The sequence below is a fragment of the Hyperolius riggenbachi genome, chromosome 9 (genome assembly GCF_040937935.1).
Source record: "Hyperolius riggenbachi isolate aHypRig1 chromosome 9, aHypRig1.pri, whole genome shotgun sequence".
NCBI classification, from domain to species: domain Eukaryota; kingdom Metazoa; phylum Chordata; class Amphibia; order Anura; family Hyperoliidae; genus Hyperolius; species Hyperolius riggenbachi.
This window is the reverse complement of record NC_090654.1, coordinates 183,858,814-183,885,934: the sequence shown is the minus strand read 5'-3', so window position 1 is coordinate 183,885,934 and position 27,121 is coordinate 183,858,814. Positions and strand designations below refer to the sequence as shown.

General features: G+C 43.7%; 1 protein-coding gene across 1 annotated transcript; it reads right to left on the bottom strand.

The window, feature by feature from the left end:
• Positions 1 to 218: 218 nt before the first annotated feature.
• CEP15 (centrosomal protein 15) lies at positions 219 to 26,965 on the bottom strand. Its single transcript, XM_068251750.1, has 5 exons — positions 26,587 to 26,965; positions 13,057 to 13,126; positions 3,525 to 3,636; positions 2,434 to 2,508; positions 219 to 641 (listed from the first exon to the last, which is right to left on the bottom strand). The coding sequence occupies exons 2-5, from the start codon at positions 13,107 to 13,109 to the stop codon at positions 456 to 458; spliced, it is 426 nt and encodes a 141-aa protein (XP_068107851.1). The 5' UTR covers positions 13,110 to 13,126; positions 26,587 to 26,965; the 3' UTR covers positions 219 to 455.
• Positions 26,966 to 27,121: the final 156 nt, after the last annotated feature.

Below are 27,121 nucleotides of genomic sequence, written 5' to 3'. Positions count from 1 at the left end.
GCTCAACACGGACTGCCACGCGAACGGAACGCAATGTGAATGAGGCCTAAATGTATCCATGTTGATAGGAGAGTGAGAGTTTGCTGCCAGTCGGTGGATTAGACAAGGTGCTGAAAACGAGCACAATACCTGCTGGTCTGTGCAGCAGATTACTTTTGCAGCACAGTAATTTCATAAAGAAGGGAGGATTTCCCTTTAAGCTACATACACACACTAGATTTTCACCAGCCAAAATGGAAATTAGTTTATGTACACGTATTCCCTGACATTGGGGTTTGTAGGTTCATGTAGGGGGCGAAGTCTGAGGTGCCAGGACATCTGTGCCTATAGGCTCCTGTGAGGTAAATCCGGGCCTGGATTTTCCTAATGCAGACAACTCGCTGTGTAAGCTGCCATGTCCCTCAGACAAGACAGAACATGATTCATATGCCAACAAGATCATCTGGGGATCTCTGTTATCTTGGAAAAGTGTTTGGACTGAAGCCAGAAGGAGGTAAGCTCTTTTTCTTTGGTGCCTCCATTGTGTGTGAATGTCTCAGATTCAGCTTTTTTTCCTTTACCCCAAAAGGCTGATGAGCTTTTCCCAATAAAAAGAGCTCCCAGTTAGGAAGCTCCGCCTCCACAGATGCCCAGTACCGGTTCTGTAACACATAACAAAGAGACAATGAACAACTGTTTTTATACAGGTACAGCTTGATAGATGCAAAATTGGTGAGGCACTAAATTGAGGGCTGTGTGAGTTGAGCTGCGAACTCCAAGAAAAAGTCGATCGTTGGGACGTAAACCTTTATGTACTTTTCTTTTTAATCTGCAGCCAGCCCTGGCCACTGCAGCAAAATGCGCTTCTTTGCAAGTATGGCAAAAAGTGAAATCCGATATATGGAACCTGGTTTCACATTTATTACTGACAAAATTCTGTGAGGGCGTGGTGGTGCTGCTTTTGATACATAAACTAGTCAGGAAAAATGTTAAAAAGGTAATTGAAATCTCAAATATAACATTAAGGCTCGGTTCACAGTGGGCTTGCACTGCATTCCCTGTAAAAGCAGGAACGCAATGGAATGGAAATGTTATCCACATGTTGCATTGCATACAGTGAAGTATACAATCAATGAAAAGTATGCTTTACGGTCATTGCTAACATGTGCTTTTCGCAGTAATGCACTGCATGTAATGCATTGAGATGTCATTAGACTGCACTGCACATGTTGCATAGGTAGTGCACTGCAGGGCTATGTTACGCATTGCAATGCAGTCGTCCCGTTGTCACACTGTGAACATAGCATAACATTTAATTTGTATTTTTTTTTTAAATAAGTCGTAGCTTCTGAAACCAAAGAGTTATTAATTCACATGCACTTTAACCAATTGTCAGATTTTCCTGTGGCATATTCTCTGTTTTTAAGCAAGGAAGTCAGTAATTGAAGTGGATACAACCGAACCACCAATTGTGGAGGACTCACTCTTTCCACTTCTACAAAATAAAGTACCACAAGAGTACAAGTCTTCACAAGTTTGACAGACTTTGGGGCCCATAGCTCTCGCATGCTGAAGCAAACTCTCTTAGCACCAGGTGGGAATCAACTCCTGTGTAGGCGATGGAGCCCAAAGCTGGTTCTGGTAGTACCAGCCTGCATGAGGGACAAGCGTTTAAAAGAGGCTTGGGAGACTTGCTGATATTTTTTTTTATTAAAAATAAAAAAGTAATATGGACTACTGAAGTAGTGAGGCAATAAGTTACGTTGTTTGCGTAACTTGCTATATAAATTGAGTAAGGCGGTGAACGTTACATGTGCTCTCTGCACTCCTTTTATGAATATACCCAATGTCTCCTATATAGAGAATTTAGAATAATTTCATGCTCTGTGCCCTTCGCAGACCGGAACATTTGGCGTTTTATCAACAGGCAAACAGGCTTCTAGATTATCCAGTTATCAGAAGTGAGGACCAGCTTTATATACTTTTATACAACAGGTATATGGTCAGGTGTTCTGCCTCCCCTCTGCGTCTGATTTACCAAGACAGGTGGAAAAAAAACACGAGCAAAAGTGAGCAATTGCCCTAAACAAACCAATTAGCACCCTTGTTTCATTTATCAGCTGAATCCTGATTGGTTGCTGTATGAAACAGCTCATTTTTGCTGCAGTTTTATTTACACCTTTTGTTTCAGCCCCTCGGACTCCACTGTCTGCATGTTTGTCCCAGGTGTGTGACTAGAGCAATACTGAAGTCAAATGATCGACATAACAGCTGGGTAATACTGTATATATTTTTTAAGGGAAATAAACATGTCATCTCCATATTCTCACGGCACATTTATTTTAAGCTGTAAAAGTATTGTAAATTTGGCTTCCAAAATGACCTAATTCTTTACTTCCACATTACCTGGAGCAAAGTAAATTAATCTGCTCTTGTATATTGTATAATACCAACCTCCAGCTTAACAAGTGAGTGGTCAGGGCTGACTTGTGAGCGTCTTTTTACATTTTTCTCCAGTGCTCGCAAATCCTGAAAAGAAATTAGACCGTTTAGAGAGCAACGGATACGGAAGAGTTAGGAGAAAAGTCAGAGTTAGGGTTGGGCATTAGGCAGGGTTAAGGTTAGGCACACCTATGGGACACCTAAGTAACAAAATAATTATGTTAGATACTGGAGAGGGGGGTAATAGAGTTATGCGCCGTGTGGGGAGAGAAGCTAGAGTTACACTTATAAGAGAGGAGAAGTATAAACCAGGGGTGTCTTAATATGACTTTGAAAGGAGATACTGAATGTAGTCTCTGCTCTCAATACTTGACTTTCAAATGAATGGGCACCATTTTTAACAGTACCTGTTCCGTATATATACAGTAATTTATTAGAGAAACAAACAACTGGAAAAAAAAAGTCTGAATGGACACCCATACTGCTGTGTCCAACTTCTGGCAGTGGTGTGGGCTGAGCGAACATAAGTTTGCCAACATCTCTATACACATACCGTATTCACACATAGCTGTGTGTGTCAAACCAGCCCTAGGAGTTGACCAATGCTGTCAGAGCAGAATGTGCTGCTGGAAAGTGGATGTGGCAGGACAAGTGCCTGACTGCTAACCAGGCTGGACCCGAAGTCTGAAGAGCAACTAACGTTTATATTGCAAATGAATGCCTAACGGACTGCAATTTCATTTTTTTTAGTGCCCCGGTCATTTGCTTCATTTACCAGTATGGAAGCACGGGCACTTGGAGCTTTTCTTGGCATGAGGTAGGTGAGAGTCTTGCCTCAAAGTATTCTATACAGGTTGGCAAAAGTGAGCTCCACAAAATATTCCTACATACAGGAACAGGACTACTGTAAAATGCTTTGTAATGTATGTACAGTACCACCCTACCTCTTATAAAGACAGAGACACAAGTTATGTCTGAGAAAGCAGTCTGTTAGAGTATAGGGAGCAGAAGACTCAAGAACAACGACCATAGGTAGCATAAAATGAATGGATACCTCTAACATGCAGGCATGTACAGTGATACAGAGTTTAGACATAACTTACTTGTAGGAGTGTTTGGTTCCTCTTATGTGCTTCCTCTGATGCATTGAGGCCCTTCCTTTCTTGCTCAGAGTAACTCTTCAACTCTGCAAGCACTTTACTCTTTTCTGCAAGTCTACGGTAATCAAACATATATTGAATTTATTTGTTTCAATAATTCTGATTAAGCCTAAAAAAGCAATGCTGAGTGTTTAGTAGGAGGGCTTTTTGGTCTCTTTTAGCCCCCTATACTTTCCAAGTGGTTCTGGGTCAACATGAGCTATCTGGGTATTCTGTAGTAATACAAAGGCAACAAATGCTACACAAAAGACCAGAACAAGAAAACCATCCAATTAACACATTATGGAGAACTCTGAGTAGGGTGGTCTAATTTGTTCCATCCAGTACAGAGAAAAGAAATGTAAGCACAAGGACTCATGTGACCAACATCTATATTGGGTTACCTTAAAACTGTTTTATCTTCAGTATAAAAGAAAGTAGATATTTAAAAAGGAATACAAAAAAAGTAGTAAGGTGGAAGAAGTTACAACAAAAACAAATACGATGGAATAAGACAAAAAGGAAAGTAAAAAAAGGCAAAAAGCGTCTCTGGCCTGCGAATCAGTTCAACTGGCCAACAGCAGGTGCTCAATAGACCGTAATATCACACTGCAGTCATACTGCACCAAGATGGTGAATTGGACGCCTGATATATTAGTGGTATCTGATGGGCATTAGTTCAGTTACCAGTTTTCAGGTAATACTAGCCGAACTGTTAGTACTTTGGCTAATGGTTTGAGTATTTTAGGTGTCAGGGGGGTTAATGTTGACCATAAGGAGGGTTACTCCTAGGCTTTAGGAACGGTGGTTAGTGTTAAAATTTGGAATAGAGTAAGTTGATAATAAAATATTGGTAATATGAAATTGACAATAGTTTACTATCGCCATGAAAAAAGCTCCCTATTCAACAGGCAGCGCCATGATACGTACTCACTCCCTGAGCCCAGCCCTAAGCAACTTCCTCTGTAGATACTCCACCAAGCCATGTTTCCATCTTTTCATCTTACTCTTAGTTGCAATACATCCTGCTATGGTAGCCCTGATGAGTCATGAGGGTGTGACGAAACTAATCGGGCGGAGCCTAGGAAGACAAGGAAGTGTTTCAGCGTGAGCAAGCAGTGGTGAGAGACACCGCGCAGAGGGAAAGATCGGCGGTGCCCATTATACAAAAACTCTATGTGCTTTGACACCTGAGGAATATGTGAGTGAATTTTAGAACAAAATGTTATGGTTTTTAAACGGTATTACGCTATGGTAGTGTTTACTCTTGTTTGAGGCCTACTGCATATTGGCTGATATCTGGTGAGAACCCAGATCCTGATGCACCGAGGAGCCTGGGTGGTACTGAGCGATCAATAACCCATCTAACAGAGGTTACACCAAGGGGGTGAGTTTGTTCCCTGACGGGTGTCCTAGTGGTGGTTTTAATCCCCCCGTGAAGTCTAATAGTGGTCCATTGAAGATTATTTATGTTTCTTCTATGCGAATGAGACTGTATGGATGTGCGCTTGATCTTTATATATTTAACATCCTACTATGCATTATGCCAAAAACATATTTGGCTAGGTAAGGATCAATCAGTTCCAAACCTTTACTTGTATAGCACCATTCACAACACTACATGTGTATTTGTAAGCACCTGAGAGCTTAAGCCTCTAAGAGAACATTCAGTAGGCCACCCAGTAGCATTAGGGAGTCTTGCTCAAAGATTCCTTACTGAATAGGTAACTGGCTGCAGCCAGGATTCATACCCTGGTCTTCTACATCAAAGGTGGCATCTTTAACCAGTAAAGTATCCAGCCTCCCTACCGGACCCCAGTGAGCTAAGAACCAGCACTTATCCCCACATTTAAAAGGGATCCTAAGCAGAGCGTGTGAGTATACATTTAAGCACACCCACAAATGAATACTTTTTCCAAAACTTTCTCCCCTAGTCCGGCTGATGTAAATTGCATTGGGCTGGCGACTCTAAGCAAAGTTGAGCTGTGACCCGGGAAGTTGGATCATGCGGTCTGTGCATGCTAAAAGCTTCCGCTTATTCTACTGTCATCCTCCTCTCAGCCTATCTGTGCATGAGCGGGCACGTCATTGTGCACAGTACGCTAGAGGAGCTTCAGGGAGGGAGAGAGCTTTAAAAACCGGGTCGGTAAGTGAGAGATTATTATCAAGTATTCGTGGGTATGCTTAAATGCACACTAACACGCTCTGCTCAGGGTCCCTTTAACCAAGCCACCAATGTGAGAATGTAATTATGGTTTTGTTCTTGCATTTTCAGCATTCATTTCTCCATTAGATTTATACTGTCAGTCCTAATATAATGATCAATTATTTTACCACCAACTAAAGACTAACATTGCAGATCAATCATTAGATCAATTTTAGCCTGTTATATCGATCACAAATGTTTAAAGGGGTACTGTAGGGGGGTAGAGGGAAAAAGAGTTGAACTTACCTGGGGCTTCTAACGGTCCCCTGCAGGTTTTCTGTGGCCGCGCAGCTACTCACGGGAGCGTACTGCGCAGGTACAGACCAGGGTTGTGGAGTCGGCACAAAAATCCACCGACTCCGACTCCTCAGTTTAGGATTCCACCAACAGAAAGAGAAAGAGAGGAGCGCTCTCTAGTGTATTAACTTTTTAATTTATGCTTCCAAGCGCAAGGTAAAAATAACACGTACAGTGTATATATAAAATCAAAGCATATCACATGAGTGTAGTAGTACGTCACCACGTCCTGATGTTAATCCATCCGCATAATACGCCTCCGCAATGTGGCCAGTATCGCGGGGAATCCAAAGATTTGGAAAGCGCCAGCGGGGTCTGGAACGCGGGGACTCGGCAGCTGCCCTGCGTCTATTGCGTCATGACGCGTTTCGGCGTTCCACGCCTTCGTCAGATCTGACGAAGGCGTGGAACGCCGAAACGCGTCATGACGCAATAGACGCAGGGCAGCTGCCGAGTCCCCGCGTTCCAGACCCCGCTGGCGCTTTCCAAATCTTTGGATTCCCCGCGATACTGGCCACATTGCGGAGGCGTATTATGCGGATGGATTAACATCAGGACGTGGTGACGTACTACTACACTCATGTGATATGCTTTGATTTTATATATACACTGTACGTGTTATTTTTACCTTGCGCTTGGAAGCATAAATTAAAAAGTTAATACACTAGAGAGCGCTCCTCTCTTTCTCTTTCTGTATGTTTGCCAGTTTTTGCTCTGATCCCTGAGCAACAGTGGAGCAGCACTCGAAAGTGTATAAAGTGTGGAGATCGAGACAGACTGAGCGCAGTGGAACTGTACACTTGTTTCTATTTTAGGATTCCACCAACTCCGACTCCTCGACCCCTCTAATTTGCATATTACAATCTTGTTGATTGAAAGAATGTAACATGAAATTCGTCTCTTAACTGCTAAAGCTTAGGAATTTTAAAAGACAACTGAAGTGAGGAGGATATGGAGACTGCCATATTTATTCCCTTTAGTCATAGACTAAAACTAGTCCTTGGTAAGAGTACTTGTAAAAGGTACAGACCAGAACAAAGAACATCTATCAAGCCCTAGGCAATGTAACAGTGGGTACATGTTATGCTGGGCATACACGGCTCGTTTTATACTATCAAACGAGCCGCTGATCGCTCGAATGATAATATTCAACCTGTCCGATACCCCGCCGGATCGATTCTGCGCTCGATACTGGCGGGGAGAACAATGGAAGCAAATGAAACGCTGATTAGCAGCGCCTGCGGGGACGAGCGGGAATCGATCCTCACGGACGAGCGGTGACGCGCCGGCATCGAGCCGCTGGCTAAAGTATAAGCGGCAGAGGATCAGCGGGATAACCAGGCAACTGGTATTGCTTAAAAGTAAATGAATATGGCAGCCTCCATATCCCTTTCACTTCAGTTGCCCTTTAAAGAGGAACTTTAACCAAGGATTTAACTTCATCCCAATCAGTAGCTGACACCCCATTTCCCATGAGAAATCTTTTCCGTTTCCTGAATAGACCACCAGGGACATCTGTATCGCTAATACTGTGGAGAAAACCCCTCCTACAGTTTGATGTCAGGACCATGGTCTGCCTGTGAACCTTTTTGTATTGTGGGAAATAATGGCTGTTTCCAATTGGTATGCAAGCAGTATCTCCCTCTGTGGAATGTTAATTTACTGAGCATTCTATGTTCAGAAATCACCTGTCAGGACCAAAGATGTCACCACCAGTTATAAATTTCAGAATGTAAATTAGGGTGAGGTTGGGAAGACACTTAGCAGAAACGCTCGTGTTGCGGAAAACGCAGCATTTTTGCCTGCAATGCTAGTCAATGGTCCGCATAAAAAAACGCATAAAAACCATATATGCGTTTTGTATGCGTTTTATAATATGCGTTTTTAAAAACACTGGTTTTCTTGCATATTTTTTTAAAAACGCATCAAAACCGCACATAATGGTGAGGCAATGTAATGTGTTTTGTATGCATTTTTATATGCTTTTTTTTTTAAACCAATGTTTTCTGATGTATTTCCGCTTCCTGTTCTCTTCCTAGTGATTTACATAAATAGAAAAGCAAATGAGTTTTGTATATGCGAACCACAAACACGTAAAAACAAAAAAGCAAAATGCAAATGCATGGAAAACGTAATACGAACACACAAACGCATATACATAAAAACGTGACGTTTCCCGCACTGCTTGTGCACCCAGCCTGAGGAAAGATTTTACAATTGATAAACACTGACTAAATAATTTAGTTCAGGTCAGGAGAGTTGGCAGGCCAATTGAGCACATTTCATTTTTCAGCACAACCTGGCACCTGCTCACAGTGTCAAAACCACTGGAAAATGGTTACTGACCATGGTATTACTGTGCTCAATTGGCCTGCCAACTCTCCTGACCTGAACCCCATAGGGAATCTGTGGGATATTGTGAAGAGAAAGTTGAGAGACGCAAGACCCAACACTCTGGATGAGCTTAAGGCTGCTATTGAAGCATTCTGGGCCTCCATAACACCTGAGCAGTGCCACAAGCTGATTGCCTCCATGCCACGCCGCATTGAAGCAGTCATTTCTGCAAAAGGATTCCCGACCAAGTATTGAGTGCATAACTGAACATAATTATTTGAAGGTTGACTTTTTTTGTTTTAAAAACACTTTTCTTTTATTGGTCGGATGAAATATGCTAACTTTTTGAGATAGGAATTTTGAGTTTTCATGAGATGTATGCCAAAATCATCAATATTAAAACAATAAAAGGCTTGAACTACTTCAGTTGTAGTGTAATGAATTTAAAATATATGAAAGTCTAATGTTTATCAGTACATTACAGAAAATAATGAACTTTATCACAATATGCAAATTTTTTTTAGAAGATCCTGTATAATATATTCCTCCTCTTCCCTTTATTTCCCTGCCTAGCTGCCTATCTGAAACACGGTCCCCTGCTCACTTGTGTTTACAAGCAAGGCTAAGGTGACTCAGCGATTGGAGGAGAAAAGAAAAAAAAGTTAAGGGAAGAAATGACATCAGTATTTAGCCCCAAACTGTGGGCAAAAGACATTGTTCCCACCAGGGACAGAATTCTCTTCATTTACTATATAAAATTCACTGAAATCGAAATGTGGACAGTACAATACGTGTTATGTAAGTAGATCAAGTATTTACTGTATCTACTTATATATGTGGGTTTTTTTTCCTGGCATAGTATGGCTAATCCTATTGCTTTACTTTAAGATGCTTTTTTAACATCATTTATTCAGTAAAAAGGTCAAATATAGCCAATCCATCACCCATAAGAAATACATTATATAGACATGGTACATAAGCAAAGTACTGATGGATGAATAACTCCATTAATGAACAATTTCCATATGAAAACAGGGAAGTCTCATCTAATAAAAACGGAATACTCTCTCAAGTGGCCCATCCAAGGTTACTGGAATATAATATATTATAATGTATGTAATCTGCTCAAATTGGCTTTTTCTTTTCTTTCAATTGGTTAGATACTGATATAGTATTTATTGAGCTTTATAGACTCCATGACCTTTTAAAATGGTGGGATTATCTGTGTTCATGTAGGACAGGCATGTCCAAAGTCCAGCCCAAGGGCCAAATGTGACCCGCCAAGCCATTTCTGGTGCCCCCCAAAGCTCTCTACAGTTGTTAATTCCATGTGTCCCGCAGGTCATAGCTCTGGTGCCGCATTCAGGGGCCAGCAGCAGCAACAGGAACTGATTAGCAGCTGCCACTGTGCCAGCAGCAGTAACAGACACTGATTAGCAGCTGCCACTGTGCCAGCAGCAGCAACAGGAACTGATTAGCAGCTGCCACTGTGCCAGCAGGAGTAACAGCCACTAATTAGCAGCCACAACTGTACCAGCAGCAGTAACAACCACTGATTAGCAGCCGCCACTGTGAGAGCAGCAGTAAAAGCCACTGATTAGCAGCTGCCAATATGCCAGTAGCAGTAACAGCCACTTATTAGCAGCTGCCACTGTGCCAACAGCAGCAAAAGTGACTAATTAGCAGCTGCCACTTTGCCAGCAGGAGTAACAGCCCCTGATTAGCAGCTGCCACTGTGCCAACAGCAGTAACAGCCACTGATAAGCAGCTGCCACTGTATCAGCAGCGACAGTGACTAATTAGCAGCTGCCACTGTGCCAACAGGAGTAAGAGCCACTGATTAGCAGCTACCACTGTGCCAGCAGCAGCAACAGCCACTGATTAGTAGCTGCCACCGTACTAACTGCATGCAATCAGCAAAATTATGTTTGGCTCTGTCCCCTAGCACTCTCAAGAATGTCAATTTGCCCCTTGCCCTAAAAAGTTTGGACACCCCTAATGTAGGAGATTATGCATGACCTTTTAGTTGCTTTTGAGCATTTAAAGATGAGTGCAAAGATTGAAAGGTGAAAATAAATAGCTTTTATGCAGATGACCACATCATACAGTCTTGTTTCTATAAACCAACAGACGGCAATCTCACTACAGGGTTACAGTGCCACCCGGAGGACGGAGGAAAAACTGCAGCACTGGATCCCAGGGAGGTAAGTGCTGGGCTGCTGCAAATCTCCCTAGCAGCATGATTTTTTGCCCTAGTCTAAAGCTAAGTACACACATGCGACAACGATCGTTCGTTGTCAACGACGAACAAACTTTTAATTGACGAAAGAACGACCTACGTAAAGTTAGTTTTAAAAGGTGTGTAACGATCACATCGTTAGAACAAACGTTACATAACGTAAAAGCACCTATTGCGCCTGCGCATAAAAATGAAAAGTTCCATGGAGAAATAGTGAAATTCGCATGTCAAGCCTAGTACGAACGACCGTTTCCAACGATGTACTACTTTTGCAAACGATCGTCGTTGGGAAAAATCCGCCAAGCTAGATCGTTCGTTTTTAACGATCTAGCTCGTCCGTCGTTAGACTTAATGGTCGTTGGCTGCTTTTTTTTAAACGATCGGCATTTGAAACGATCGGGGAACGATCGTTTCAAACGACTAAAGTCGCATGTGTGTACGCACCTTTAGAATCTAAAAGCATGCAAAAAAAATTGCACCACTTTAAGACCATAAAATCCGGAAAGAAGCATTAGAAGTTAAGGACACATCCACATTTGTGCGTTGGCTAGCAACCTAGGTGGCTGCATGCTTTACAGAAATGTGCAGCATTTAAAGAGACTCTGAAGCGAGTCAAAATTCATGTTTTTATATTTTATTTATGCTAAGCACTATAGCTAGTGCTAAAACGCCGCATCCCCGCAGCAAAACGAGGGGTTTATATCCCCCTAATCACAGGACAAAAATCCATGACTTTCTTGGTCGTGGATTTTGCTGCCCAGGGAGGCAGAGCTTTGAGCTGCAGCTCTGCCTCCATTCGCGTCAATCCACCGCGGATCTCTGCCTCTCTCCCCCTCTCAGTGAAGGAAGATTGATAGGGGTGTAGAGAGGCGGCGATCAGCGGGGATTGATGCGATGAGAGGCAGAGCTACAGTCCTAAGCTCTGCCTCAATCGGGTAGGGCTCCCCGCAATTAGACCAGGGGTTTGGGGAGTTTTGCCACAAGGATGCGGTGTTTTAGCACTAGCTATAGTGCTTAACATAAATAAAAATTAAAAACATGGATTTTAACCCGCCTCAGTCTCTCTTTAACCACTCACCGACCGCGCACTCATAACGCGCGTCAGCAAAGTGGTAGCTGCAGGACCAGTGACGCAGATCTGCGAGCGGCTGTTTCCTGTCATTTCACGGCGGGGGGCTCCGTGAATAGCCTGCGGGCTGCCGATCGCAGCTCGCAGGCTAAATGTAAACACAAGCTTTCACATGACAGCGGGGAGCCTGTTAGAGGCTGCACAGGACAGATCCGTTCCTGTGCAGCCTCCGATCTCTCGGGCAGGGAGGGAGAAGAGGGAGAGGGGAAATCTTGCGGTGGAGGGGGCTTTGAGGTGCCCCCCCCCCCACCACCCACAGCATGCTGGAGCGATCAGACCCCCCCCCCCCCCAGCACATCATCCCCCTAGTGGGGAAAAAAGGGGGGCGATCTGGTCGCTCTGCCTGTCATTTGATCTGTGCTGGGGGCTGTAGAGCCCACCCAGCACAGATCTGAAAAAACAGCGCTGGTCCTTAAGGGGGGGTAAAGGCTAGGTCCTCAAGTGGTTAAGTTGCTGACTGCTGTGGTGCTGAACCCATTCAGTACTGCAACACAAGTGGAGACATCAAACAGTTCTGTCTATGCACTGTCTAATGTCCTTGTGGATCGCATAAGCGTTGCATTGCATTGCTGAAATCAGCAAAAAATAAGTGTGGACAGGCCCTGAGGTTGTAAGCTTGCAAGGGCAGGGTGCTCCACCTAGCATTTCCTGTCTCTGCCATAATTGATCTATCATATGGACATGTGCCCAGGGCCAGCGCCTCCAGAGGGCCCCAGAGCCTGTAGCCCCCCTCCTCTCCAGCTATGGTGACCTATTCATGCCTGCAGGGAATGAGGAAGAGAGGAAGTGCAGAGCATAGAGCATGTTGCTGCCTTCTGTGACTTGTCTAGATTAGATAAGACTCTGCTATGTGTACACTCTGCATTTGTACAGTGAAAAAGAAGGGCAATAATGAGGACATATGATGGACACCTAATAATATTGTGTGACTTGAGGGAATGGGATGAGGGCATAGCAGCCAGCTTGGGGGCCCAGGGTGGTGAATTTGCAGTGGGGTTTAGGGGCCCCAAGTTACTTTTGCCCCAGGGCCCCATTGTAGCTAGGACCGGCCCTGCTTATGATGCTTAGTTGTGACTAGAGCTACAGGCTTCTGATGCTGCAACACTAAACACCATATTGTGTTCTTGCTTTACATAACCATGTGACGCTTGCAGGAGACTGCACCGTGTATATGTGCTATGCATATACATTGAAAGCGACACATCTGATGCAGTCACAACATAGGATCCAGCTTCGTTACAACAGCACATGTTCAGCGCACAGCAGATGCAACACAGAGTGCAGAACTTACATGGCTTGGTGCAAATCCTCCAGCTCCTTTTCTCTGGCTGCATATGAAGTCATCTCCCCTTTGCCACTTTCTAAGAGGGAGAAAGTATAGGCATTCTTTAGGAATTATATCCACAACTCTTATCATTATTAAAGAGAACCCGAGGTGGCTTCTAAGAATCCTATTTGCACACAGAGGCTGGGTCTGCATATAATGCCCAGCCTCTGTTGCTATACTGTCTCCCCCCCCCCCCCCCCCCCGAGGCGCTCTGCTGTCCCCCATAAATCCAACGCCGTGCTAGCGACATCGCTAGCAGGCTGTTTACATCTGCACTGTCCCTCTCGCCGCTCCCCCGCCTCCTCTATGTCGCCGCTACCCGCCTACATCTCTTCTCTCCCCGCTGATTGGAGGGAAGGGACGCAGGCGGGGAGTGGAGATATGGAGTAGGCGGGGGTGCGGCGAGAGTGACAGTGCAGAGGTAAACAGCACGCTGCGTGTCGCTAGCACAGCTTTTGATTTATGGAGGACAGCAGAGTGCAGGGGGGAGGACCTGGGGGGAAACAGTATAGCAACAGAGGGTGGGCATTATATGCAGACCCAGCCTCTGTGTGCTAACAGGATTCTTTGAACCCACTATGGGTTCTCTTTAAAGCTACAAATACCAAAAAAAAAAAAAAACAGTTGACCTTTCTCGATTAAAACAAGTAGAATTTTAAGCGCAGGTTGGCTGCTATTTTGCCAACTGTCACATGTGAACATGCTTGACATTGATACCCTGACAGCAATGAGACAGCTCTATTTTTCAGGTTTTCAAAGCCTGGTACACACCTTTAATTATGATTGGCCAATCACTGACCAATTTTACCACCTCTATGCAGCATGAGGGCTTACCTACAAAATATGTTCATAGTATTCAAAATCTGTCGACCCTTATATTACATAGAGGTGGTAAGATTGGCCAATCATTAGCCAATAAAAATTGAAGGTGTACCAGGCTTTAGTTGCTTCAAGTCTGTCCTCAGCTATCAGTGATGTGACCATATCACCCACCCCTGGGACCAGCTGGAGAGCTGCACATACTCTGTACATGCTAAATCACTAAATGCTTACTTTAAGGCTTCGTTCACATCTAAAATTGAAATCACTGATGGCAGCGATTTTCGACTTTTTGCACAATTTTTTCCCATCCCGGCGCTTACCTGCGTGCTGTGATTTTGTATAAAGCGCTTTTGCAGAGTGATTTGTTTTTCCACTTCCTGGCGCAAGTGAGGAAGTGAACTCTTTGACCCGGAAAAGAATAAATACAATGTACAGTATTTATTCTTAAAAGCGCTGGGGAAATCGTTATACCAAGCGCTTTTTCAAGCATTTTGCGATTTCACTGTACCTGCCATTATAGAGAAATCGCCCCAAAAGTGGTACAGGCAGCGTTTTGCTGAGCGGACCGGAAATGAACCGCTCAGATGTGAACGCTCTCATAGGGAGTCATTGCACAAGCGCTTTTAGGGTGATTTTTTTTTTAAATCGCCAGTGCTTAAAAAAACGCAAAATGCCCTAGGTATGAACGAGTCCTCAAAGTATTGTTGATAATAGCGGAAATATGGCTTATAAAGTTCAAATACATACTGCATGTAAAAGAGAATTCATATATAATATAACTGAAGCAGTTAATGTGGGTGCCTAGTAGGCTGGGCACAAGAATCAAAAGTATCATGGTAGGTAATGATTAGAAATCCCCATTCTCACACATAAGTATCAATAGATTATGATTTTTAAATAAGGCAAAACATATTAGGGTCAAGGTAGGTTCATGTTAGATTTTACGCTTTAAAGAGGAGCTGTTAGGTATAGGGTCTCAGAGAAAATAAACACATATATCAGTAGCTAAACATTGGCTGTACTTACATTACATATGCATTTCACTGTCCACGTTTGGATTTCACAGAATCTTTATATAGTATTTGCAGAGAATGATGCTCCTGACAGCTCAAGGCAGGTTCCATGTTTGTCTGTCTCCTATGAAGCCAAATGTGTCGTCATGTCCTGCCTGCTTCCTGATGATTAGACTCACACAAAAGATCGGTAATGTAAAACACTACTGTGCAGTGAATATTAATTAGCCATGTGGCTAGGAACAATAGCGGACTCCTGCAGTGTACTCTGCCGGGAGTTTTTTCAGTGCTGTGGGCTGCTGCTTTTGTAACACGAGCCCTGTAACTTATCACTAGCAGCCGAGGGGAGGGCCCCAGAATGCTTTGCTGTATGGTATGCGGCTCTCGGCTTCTTAAGAGCTTGGGTCTAACATCCTTGCTGTTCAGCACACATCAAAACTAAGAGAGATTTTTAACTTCAGTATTGCCTTTTTGGCTTCCTTCTAAACTGTTTAACACAGGAGAATAGAGGTTTAAATTAGCTTTTGCAGCCTGACAGTTACTCTTTAAGCAAATTAGAGGTAATGCGAGGTTAACGGTTAGAGGTATCTATGTTCTTGTTATCGGCCAAAAGCGCTTCCAGAGAACAGTATTTGACTCCACAGCCAGTAAAATACTAAAATAAGTGCAGAACAGGGAATGAGAGGGACCAACGCAGGATCGCAGTAGCCAACATCCTTGTCAGCTGTGGTTTCAGGGGAGCCAGCACTGGATCCCTGAGGCTTAGGAGCATGGGGGAAGCCTCATTGGGATCCATAGGCTTTCCCATCCTGAGGTAAGAATCCCCCACAGGTTTTTGTTGTTGTTATAGAGTCTAAAGGCCACCATACTTTTTATAAAGGTGTGACGAGCACATTGTTCATGCTGCATTGAATCTTTACATAGCACCAGCCAGGTATGAAATGCCCCACAGACTTGCATTGGATTAGCGTTACCCTGCGGCAAAACAGGTTAACGCACCATGCCAGTGTGAAAGGGACCAAGGGTTTTTGAATTGCTTTCTTTGTGTAACTGGCAGCCAGTGAAGAGACTGACAAGAGTGGGTTAGGCTGGAGAAGCGGCGGTTGAGTCGTGCAGCAGAATTCATGATGGACTGTATCGAATTCAAACTGTTAGCGTATAGGCCAGAGAGCAGAGTAGCAGTAGTCTAGATGTGAGAGAATCAGGGCATGCAAGAAGTTTGGTGTGAGAAAACAGCATTAATAAAATAGCTGTGTTAACATTATACACACACCCCCCCCCCCCCCCCCTTAGTAGGCATTCACTTGACATGCCAACCTAAGTCTATTACAGTAGTTCAGTTTACATCTTTCTGAACACAGCCTTAGGTCTGGGACCCAGAAGTAGCACTTTTCTAAGCACTAGTGATTTGAAAAGCTCTTGCAATGCAATGCTATGTTTTTTGTTTTTTTTAAATCACATCCTTCAAGTGGAATCACACCCAAAGCATTACATTAGCAAGAGCTATTCAAATCATAAGCACTTACAAAAAGTTTAGAAAAGCGCTGCTAGTGGGTTCCAGGCCTTAGGGTGCATTCACACTATGGGCTTGATTCACAAAGCGGTGCTAACCTAGTTAGCACGCCTAAAGACTTTTGGGCGTGATAAGCATTGCACTAAGTAGGTTAGCACCGCTTTAAGGGAAAAACTAGCACGCAAAGTTTTGCACGCGAAACGTCACATAGGGTTTAATGGCATTGCGCAAAACTTTGCGCACGAGTTTATTTTATCACGCCTAAATTGAGTTTAGGCGTGATAATGGGCTTTTCACCAGCGTGCTAACAGTTAGCACGGCTTTGTGACTCAAGCCCTATGGGTGAGATTCACGTTATCGCGCAAACGCGAAGGTTAAAGTGCGATAAATTTGCGTTCTTGCAAACGTGAATTTTTGCACGCGATAACAGTTTTCACGTGAAAAAGTGCTAAAACTTGCGCGAAGCACTTTTCACAGCTGTGATAACAGTTATCACGGCTTTGTGAATCAAGCCCTATGTTTGTTGCATCACAGCGTAAGGCTTGGAACCCATTAGGAATCGCTACAGCGCTGTGTACAGTGATTCCTAGGGCGTTTGTAATTGATATTCCCTGATGCTTGGAAACATTGTACAGTAATCCACACAGCGCTTCCGATTTGTGAACCGCTTTTTTTTTATCTATCAAAACTTTATTATCCACTTCGCATCCAGACCTTTTTTTCCCCACTTATGGACCAGAGCAGTTTTGACAGTTTATATATGTCCTTATTTAATCAGAAATAACTTTATCCCTACTTAGGACACAGAAATGAAATATATATTGTTTTTTTCAAGACAAACTAGGCTTTCATTGTACGCCATTTTTTTCCCTTGCACAATTTTGTTTTCTATGAATTTTAATGGGAAAACAAAGAAAAAAATAGAAAAAACATTTCTCAGTTTTACCAATTCCAGTCTAAAAATAAAAAGTGCTACTGTAGATAAAAAACACAAATTTTGTTTGGCTATTTTTACTGCTTATCACAAAACTTAGATTATGTTCCGGTCACAATTTATGGTGAAGATATTTGATTCTGAAATACTACTACAGAGTGTATTTTTCACTATGAAATGAGAAATTAAAAGTATTTTTAATAGTAAAAATCAATCTCATTAGCTCAGGAAACATATATTCCCATTCACCAATTAGTGCTGCATCAGATAGTGCCAGAAATGTGCACAGGAGCAAGCTCAATCCTGCACAGCACTGCTTCTGCTACAAGACGTATATCTACTGACTTGTGGCTTAGATGAAGTCACATCTACTGACTTGTGAATAAAGTGGTTATACTTACCAGGCGCCCTTCTTCCATACGTAGCCCCTCCCCCTTAATGAAGAGGTCATGGGTGCTTCTCTATGACCAGTTAGAGAAGCGCCTGTGACCTCTTCCTTAAGGGGTGGGGGTGCGGACGGAAGAAGGAAATACAGCGACCCGGTAAGTACATTAAAGTTTTATTAAAAGCTAATCGTTTGACCCCCAAAGCACTGCATAATTGCTATGATAAGCAATTTAAGCAGTGCTTATATACTTTGTAAAAGGCTGCATGTCCTGCGAATGAGATTACCCCTAATCGCAATCGCACTAATGGGTTCACCCCCACTCACTTTCATTGGCAAAGCATTTTTGGGAATTGCAGGCAATCCCAAAACACTGCCATAACACACCCTAGTAGGTTCCTACCCTAATTCTGCATGTGAACTCACTGCCCAGGCAATTCTATGGGCCTGTTCATATCTCTGCATTGTATTGTGTTACTCTGACTGCATGCAGGCTTTGAATTAAGGTGTAAGTTATTACGTGCACGGTGTCCACCGTAGTTCACACATATTATGTGTGTGTTAGGCAACAAGCACATATTATGTGTGTGTGGTATGCAACACAAACAGAGTGAATCCACGCCTAACAAAGAGTTGTGTTCATGTGAAAAGTTTGGGAAGTGCTTATTGAGAAGGTAGCATTAAGGTAGCATTTTAAGGCCTGATTCATACTGGCAATTAAACACTTCACCACTGAGGGGTTTTACCTCAGAGCAATTTTTACCTTTCAGCGCTCCTTCCATTCATTTGCCAATAACTTTATCACTATCACAACAAACATTTTGTTATTTTCGACACCAATTAGGCTTTCTTTGGATGGTACATTATGCTAAGAATTATTTAACCTAAATGCATTTTAACGGGAATAATAGGAAAAAAATTGAAAACAATCATTATTTTTCAGTTTTCGACCATTATAGTTTTTATAAAAAAAATATATGCTACCATAATTAAATCTCACATACTTTATTTGCCCAATTGTCCCAGTTATTACACAGTTTAACTATTTATGTCGCGTGGACGTGAGCTTAGTCACGTCCCTGCAGCATGGGGGGGGGGGGTTGCAGGTGATCGGGTGGGCAGATGTCCGCGATCGCGCTGTTACCGGGAGCAAGTCTCCTGTGCCAATCCGTACATTACTGCCGAGAATAAACACTGTTTTTGTTCAAAAACAGTGTTTATTTTTACACATCTCCCGCTGTGATTTCCGCTGCCCGATCGTTACATTTATCATTAATCTCCCCACCAGCACTGTGATTGCATGAGTCACTTCCCTAGTTACAATGTAGCAATATATTGCTCAGAATTTTGCTCAGCGGAGACATCTTGTGGCCAAATAGTAAAATACACCTACTGACTTTAGGGGGAAAAAAATAATATCTATGTCAAGAGGGCATATAATTATTAAATAATGGGATAAAAATTAGTGATGGATTTAAAACTGAATAAAATGCACCTTTATTTCCAAATAAAATATTGTCACCATACATTATACTAGGGATATAATTTTAACGTTGCAATAACCGGGACAAATGGCTAAATAAAATGTGTAGATTTTAATTATGGTAGCATGAATTATTTTAAAACTATAATGGCTGAAAACTGAATTTTTTTTCTTATTATTCCCATTAAAATGCATTTAGAATAAAATAATTCTTAGCATAATGTATCACCCAAAGAAAGCCTAATTGGTGGCGGAAAAAACAAGGTAAAGATCATTTTGTTGTGATTAGGTTAGGTGGTGGGTGGAGTTACCTGTATATAGGTGGGGAAGGAATAATGGGTGCCAGGCCCCACGTGTCCTGAAGAGGCGTGTGATACACGTGAAACAGCTGTAGACCAAGGGGCGCTTTTTGTACCTGTAACATGTGGCGTAAATAAAGAGAAGACTTGTTGGAGTGCCGGAGTCTGTTTCAATTCTTGTGGGAAGATTGCATACTCTGTGTCATGAGACTCCTGAGCACCGGGCTGGCGTACCTGTTTGGAGTGATGCGCATACCTCGGCAGTGAGGGATATCGGTTCTGCAGACTCTCCAAGGAAAGTTCTGGGATCTATCGGCTGGCCTGCGGGACAAACCCAGAAGCGTACCGCTTCCCGCTGGACGAACTTCCGCCCAGAGACCCAAGACCTGAGCAATCGATAGCGGAGCCGCTGATCTAGTAAAGAGGATCCGGACACAGCGTGCAGCATGTTTGTGACGGCGTCTCCGCGGTATTTACCGTATCTGTGGATGAACCGAGTGCCAAAAGCCTACCACACAACAGAGTCTTCTGGCCACAGCTTTTGACCCCTACGATATCCAGGAGTGGTGAGTGAGTGCCCCGCTTTCTTCTCTTTTGTGAAATGAGTGACTTGGGAAGTCTGTCTGCATCTGCTGCGGTTGAGCACCCTGATTCACCTGGTAATTTAAGTATGGAAGCAGATGCTTCATTGGATGAGGACAATATTGATGTCATTATCGAAGTGGTCTCATCTTTGTTATCAGCACGAGAGGCGATGGTGGATCTGTTGCCTGCTGGTAATTCGATTGTTACAGAGTACAAGTTCTGTAGTACTAAAATTCTGGAAAAGATCTTGTATGACCTGTCTGAACAAGAGGTCAAGTTGTACTGGACTGTACAAACTCTCTCCAGATATAAAGAGCTTCAGTACACTACTAGGGGCTTCCGTAAATATTCAGAACCTGCACAATATCAGGACGATCCAGTGTTTATGAAGGAATGGCATGAGGAACATGTCCGCCATTCTCAAAGGAAAATGGAAATTGTGTTGTCACGAACTGAGTTAGAGTATAATCAGGTGGTGGAGAAATTGAGTGCCTTAAAATCAGAGCTAAAGACTCGGATGAATGAATCCCGGTTTAAAAGTCTAATGGAAAAAATAGAGAAGCGTTTAATTCCGGTTCAAAATGAAATTCGGGACAGGAAACAAAGAAAGTTCATCCGAGACAAGGAGGACTATTTCAGCAACAAAGTTTTTTGTTGGGGTAAAAGTGTACCCAAAAGATCTGGCCCAAACCCAAAAAACCGGGTATACCTGAACACCCTCCCAAACCCAACAAACCCCAGGGTAGACCTCGCAAGGGCCCTAAGGGTGGTGGGTGGACTACAGGTTCAGGGTCAGAGGGGAGTGATGGTGGGGATGAGGCAGCACCCAACAATGGTGGAAATGGCAGTGGTAGCTTAGGACCCCAGGTGGGTAAGGGAGGCACTCGCCCTTTAGGCGGAGGCAGAGGAGGGGTAGGGGGAGCCGTAGGTCTACCCAAGAAAAGGAAGCAGATTCAGTGGAAGGGCCAGGAATAATAACCAAAATGTACCTAGGACACCGGAACTGTGTGAGGTTAATGAAAAAGATCTCAGAGTGATTAATTTGTCAGAGGTGGAGTTGTCTAAGGACTGCCGCACGTTGCTGTCTAAAGGACTCAATTATTGTATTACTAGTAATTTCGACACCTGCCGATTTGAAGTTGATTTGTTGGAGGCCGTCAGAAAAATAAATGTGCATAAATTCTTTAAGAGCAAAGATGAAGCCAATGTGTTGAGTTCTAGAGTGGGCCCTCTGGGCTTCAGCACCAGTGCTACCTTTAACGCCAAAGATGAGGAGACGTTGGAGATCTTAAGAGAACTCCTGGAAGAAGGGGAAGGCATGGTAAGGGAGGGGGAGGAAAGTGAAGGGATGACTGATAGGGGACCTAGGTCCTTTCGTAAGTCCACCTTTAATTCGCCCATTACTCCGGGAAGTCCCATTGATTTATTTCATAAGGGGGTCCTTCACGAAATTAAGGCCTGTATTTATCCAAAAGATAATATGAACATCACAGAAGGCGAAAGGAAAGCACTTGGTTGGCTGAAGTCCAGAACTGATATTGTTTGCAAACCCGCGGATAAGGGCGGAAATATGGTCATTCTATCCAGGGAAATGTATCTCCAGGAAGCTTACAGACAGCTGGGGGATGAGGCCACCTATATGGAACTGAAGGCCAGTCCTATAGAAAGGGATAAGATGAGGTTAAGGACTCTACTCAGAAAGGGTGTGGAACAGGGCTTTTTAAGTCGCAAATTAGGAGAAGACCTGTTTGTGGATAAGCCCAGGTTTCCACTTTGGTACTATCTACCAAAGGTGCACAAAACGTTGGAGAACCCACCGGGGAGACCGATTGTCTCCGGAGTGGGTTCTCTAACGGAGGCACTATCCAGGTACCTGGACTATAGACTGAGACCGTGTCTCAGGATGGTGAAGTCCTTGGTCCAGGATACTGTGGATATTTTGAATGTCTTGGAGAAATTTGAATGGAAGGTTAACTATCATCTGGCCACAATTGATGTGGTCAGCTTGTATAGCCGAATTCCACATACGGCGGGCCTCACAGCGTTGCGCAGCGTGTTGGATAAATACGGGAAAACTGATGAATTCTCTGAGTATCTATGTGAATGCATGGCGTTCATTTTAGAACAGAACTCATTCATGTTTAATGGGAAATGGTACACACAGGTGTCAGGTACGGCGATGGGGACCCCTGTGGCCCCTACGTATTCTAACCTTTTCTTATCAGTATGGGAGGATGAGACTATTTGGTCCTCTATCAACCCCTTCCGCAGTAAACTTAAATTGTGGCGCCGATACGTGGATGACGTCCTTGTGGTCTGGGATGGTGACAGAGACGAATTTGCTCAATTTATGGAGTGGATTAATTCCAACCAAATTAATATGAGCTTTACGTCACACTTTGGGGACAGGGAAGTGGAGTACCTGGACCTCAAGGTGGTGATTGAGAATCACAGGATTGTGACTAAAGGATATAGGAAAGAGACTGCTACTAACAGTTTGCTCCATGCCTCGAGTTACCATCCCAGCCACGTCAAGGACGCCATCCCGTATGGGCAGTTCCTGCGCCTTAAGAGGAATAATCAGAACAAGGTGGATTTCGAGACACAGGCAGCAGACCTATGTGAACGTCTTGTGAATAGGGGGTATGATACCCAATCTATTCACAGAGCCTTGGATCGTGCCCGGGGGGTCCCTAGGGAACAGCTACTTTTAAGGAAAAATCGGCTACGTCCTAGTGTTAATCGGTGTAACTTTGTCTTTGACTTTTCACCCCTTTCTGAAAGAATCAGGCAAGCCATTCGGAATCAGTGGCGGATTCTTAAATTAGATAGGACCCTTAATGATATAACCACCGCTCCACCAAGGGTTAGCTTCAGACGGGGAAATACTATTAGGAAAGCATTGGTAAATAGTGATGTTAGGCTCAAAGAGGAAGGCCAGCAGAATTGGCTATCCAAGTATAAATGGGAGGGTAATTATGGGTGCGGGCATTGTAGTGCTTAGAGCATGTGAATGAGGCCCATTCCGGTGATGCGGAGTGCCTTTCCTTTGCGGGCTTGGAGGTCGTGCAGGGCGACCCGAGGGGAGGTTGGAGGGATGATAAGCTCTCCAAAAGGGAGGCTTGGATGATATCTCGTACTGAGGCTCTGGGAAATCTGGGTTTTAATGAGAGGGATGAGGTGAATACCTTTTTTAAATGAGGATCTAGGAAGGGATCTAGAATTTACTGCACTGTCACCTATACATCTTACTGGGAGTGCACCCCCTCCCCCACCCCTCTGTGAGAGAGAGGTTAGGTGGTGGGTGGAGTTACCTGTATATAGGTGGGGAAGGAATAATGGGTGCCAGGCCCCACGTGTCCTGAAGAGGCGTGTGATACACGTGAAACAGCTGTAGACCAAGGGGCGCTTTTTGTACCTGTAACATGTGGCGTAAATAAAGAGAAGACTTGTTGGAGTGTCGGAGTCTGTTTCAATCCTTGTGGGAACATTTTGTTGTGATAAATAGTGATAAAGTTATTGGGGAATGAATGGGAGGAGCGCTGAAATGTGAAAATTCCTCTCATCCATAAGGTGAAAAATACCCGTGGGCTGAAATGGTTAAATTATGTCCCTATCATAATATATGGCGCCAATATTTCATTTGGAAATAAAGGTGCATTTTTACAGTTTTGTATCCATCACTATTTACAAGCCCATAATTAAAAAAAAAAAATAACAGCAATATACCCTCTTGACATACATATTAAAAAAAAAGTTCAGTCCCTAAGGTAACTATGTATTTTTTTTTGTCATTTTTTATTTATTTTTTTATGAAAATTACTTATTTGGGTAAATATGGGAGAGTGTGGAAATTAACTAGTTCATTTAAAATTAAGTGTAGGTCTTTTTATTTAAAAAAAATATGTAGGTGTAATTTTACTATTTGGCCACAAGATGTTCTCAGTCATTTCTTTCCCAAGTGTCCTGTAAGCGTACTATTAGGCCTTGTTCACATTATAAATCGTCAGCGGTATCACAAGCTCTGGCAATTTAAGGGTGATGTTGAAAGTGCTTTTACAAGCGCTTTCAGAACTTTTCTAAGCGCTTTTCTAAGCGCTTTTGTGAAGCGATTGATTTTTCACTTCCTGACCTAAGTCAGGAAGTGAACGCTTTAACCCGGAAATGAATAAATACAATGTATTTATTCATCAAAGCACTCCGGAAATCGCAATACTGCACTTTTTCAAGCGATTTGCGATTTCCATATACCTGCCATTGAGTCAAAACGCTCAAAAAACTGATCATTATTAGGGCATTCAGGAAAATACTACAAATTGAGAGTGACTTTAAGTGATAATTGGGGGAGGGAGTTTGTCAGTACATTGCACTACATTTGGCACCAGAGCGGCTAGAAACCTAGAAAGGGCCATTGGGCTTAATGAGTAATTAGGACCTACGTTTTCAACATACGGTATGCATATTCCAGGAGGCAGTAGAACATATTACAGTCAAATATATTACTGTAGTTTTGAGATTACAAAATTCTACATATAATTAAAACATATGGAGTGTTTGGGAAACATTTCTAGACAATTATGGAGTATTGCCAACATGTAGGCATCTGCGTCAAAGGGTACTTGGGATAAAGTTAGCAACAATGGGGAGTATTTTGCAAACATTGTCTTTAACAAAGAGATGTAGGCTATAATACTGTTAGGGTAAGGTTTAGATGAGCTAACAGAGAAGGATTATCTACCAGGCAACCTAGGCAGGTGCTTGGGGCCTAGTGGGTGTAAATGGGCCCACCCGCCACCTTATTTGGTCTTTCTTCACTTCAGCTTACCAAAAGGACCACAAGTTAGTCCGCAGATCTACTACCTTGCCTAGAGCCCCATTACATCTTAATCCATCTCTGGGTAAAAGTATCAGGACATAAAAGAATAGGGATTCTCAAAAGGATACATGAACAAATTAAAAGAAAATGAGATTTTCTTATCTGGGGCTTCCCCCAGCCCTTAGAAGCCTATGTGTCCGTGGCCGCAGCTCTGCTCTCTGCCAGTGTCTCTGGGTCCCCTCCATAGCGGGCAACTCTTGCACATGCGAGAGCAGAGCGTTCTGCACAGGCGCAGTACTTCTTGCCCGCTGGAGCACAACCGCATGAGGCGGAAACGCGTGATCACGCATGCACAGAAGATGCTGCGCTGCCCAGGTTAACGTTACAAAAGGGTACATGGGACACTGACAGAGAGCAGAGCTGCGGCGAGGAACACATTGGGCTTGATTCACTAACAGGCGCTAAGTGTTAGTGCCGGAGTGAACAGCCACTTAGTGCCCCCAAAGTAGCTTTGCGCGCACTTACAGCCTCGCAAAGCTACATCGCACACAGCACTGCTCAGTGCGCGCGCAGCACGGCTGGCCGGTATTGGTGCACAGTGCGATGATACCGCTGCACCCGCTGCCCTGTAAACAGCGCATCGGGTGCCCCCCAAGCGGCGCATGAATGCGCCGCTTCGGGGCCACCCGATGCGCCGTTTACATCGCACCGGGTGCAACATTTACAGGGCAGCAGGTGCGACATTATCGCACCGCGCACTAATACCGGCCATACGCGCGCGATGTGGGTGGTCCTAAGGGCACAAACCACCTAACGCTGTGGTTTGCGCCCACACACTGTTAAGACCTCCTAACCGGCTTAGCGCCGGTTAGTGAATTGAGGCCATAGGCTTCTAGGGGCTGGAGAAAGCCCCAGGTAATTAAATCTTATTTTCTTTTATTTTACCCGAATTTTCAGAATGATCCTTTCAAGCCTGGGATCCAGTAGGAGGGCTTTTGCAGCGCTTGCCGATCGTTTATAGTGGCAGATCAGAATTGTGTTGCACTATGTGCTGTGCTACACCCCCAAAGGTTTGATAAATCTCTTTTCCATCCTCTATTAAAAACTGAAATGGAAGATTTCAATGGACTTATATTATCTTTTCAAATGATAGTAATTATTCAGGTTGCATGCTGAGACTTGTAGTTCCTTAAAGCAAACCTGAAATAAGTTTTAAAAAAAGAGATTCACTTACATGGGGCTTCACCCAGCCCTTGCAGCCATCCTGTCCTGCGCCGGTACATAACGATCCTCTAGTCCCCCGCCGTGGCTCAGTTTCTCTTTGTTCAGTCGTTGATCACTGCACCTGTGCGTCCTGATTCGTGTACAAGTCACCCAGGAGCATCCTGCGCAGGCGCAGTAGAGATTGTTTCATACTGCACAGTACAAAGATGCACGCGGCCAGGCGGGTCACGCAGTGGGCGTTGAGTTGTCACCGTCGACTAAGTCGACGTTGAAGAAACATAGCAGTGTAGGGACAGGATGGCTGCAGGGGGCTGGAAGAAGCCCCAGATAAGGCAGTCTCTTTTTTAAAAAAGCTTATTTCAGGTACACTTTAACACCTTCAGTTAAAAAAAAAAGCCGTCTGTTTAGCTTGTTTCATACCTGGGTACTATGGAGCTGCCCCTTCAGCATAACACGACGGAAGTCTCCTGCAATCACCTGTCAAATCATCAGTCCCGATCCGTTCTCACCACAGCCAATGCTTCCGTGTACAGCCGTAACCAAAGCAACCACAAAGTGAAGGAGAGCAGACAGCGCGCTTGAATTCTTCTTCTGACACAGAAATCAAACTCTGTTTTAGCCTAGTTTTCTGTGAGCCCCCAGTGAGTAATCGCAGTTCGAAAATAAGATTTCAGTAAAAGGATTTCCGAAGAAGGTCGTAAAGTTCTGCCCGCCATTTTCCTGTAGTCCAGCTCTTGCCATACATTGATACGACACGAAAGAAGTGTACAAAACGAGGACGTGTTTTCAGTAACGTTATTTCTCTAGCCCGTTCTAGAATCTTTCAGCAAAACATCAACCGCATAATGCTGCTGCTCTCTAGTGGTGCTTTTGGATATTGCACTAGCAAATGATTTGGCCAGGCGTGTGCAGGGTTTGCAAACAGCAATTAAAAGTTAGCACCATGTAATTTTGG

Excerpts from the sequence above, each read along its gene's own strand:
- CEP15 (XM_068251750.1), bottom strand. The coding sequence starts at position 13,109 with ATGACTTCATATGCAGCCAGAGAAAAGGAGCTGGAGGATTTGCACCAA. Across the intron at positions 3,637-13,056 it reads GAGGATTTGCACCAAGCCAT|ACTTGCAGAAAAGAGTAAAG; the intron begins GTAAGTTCTGCA and ends TGATTACCGTAG. Across the intron at positions 642-2,433 it reads ACTCACTTGTTAAGCTGGAG|AACCGGTACTGGGCATCTGT; the intron begins GTTGGTATTATA and ends TATGTGTTACAG.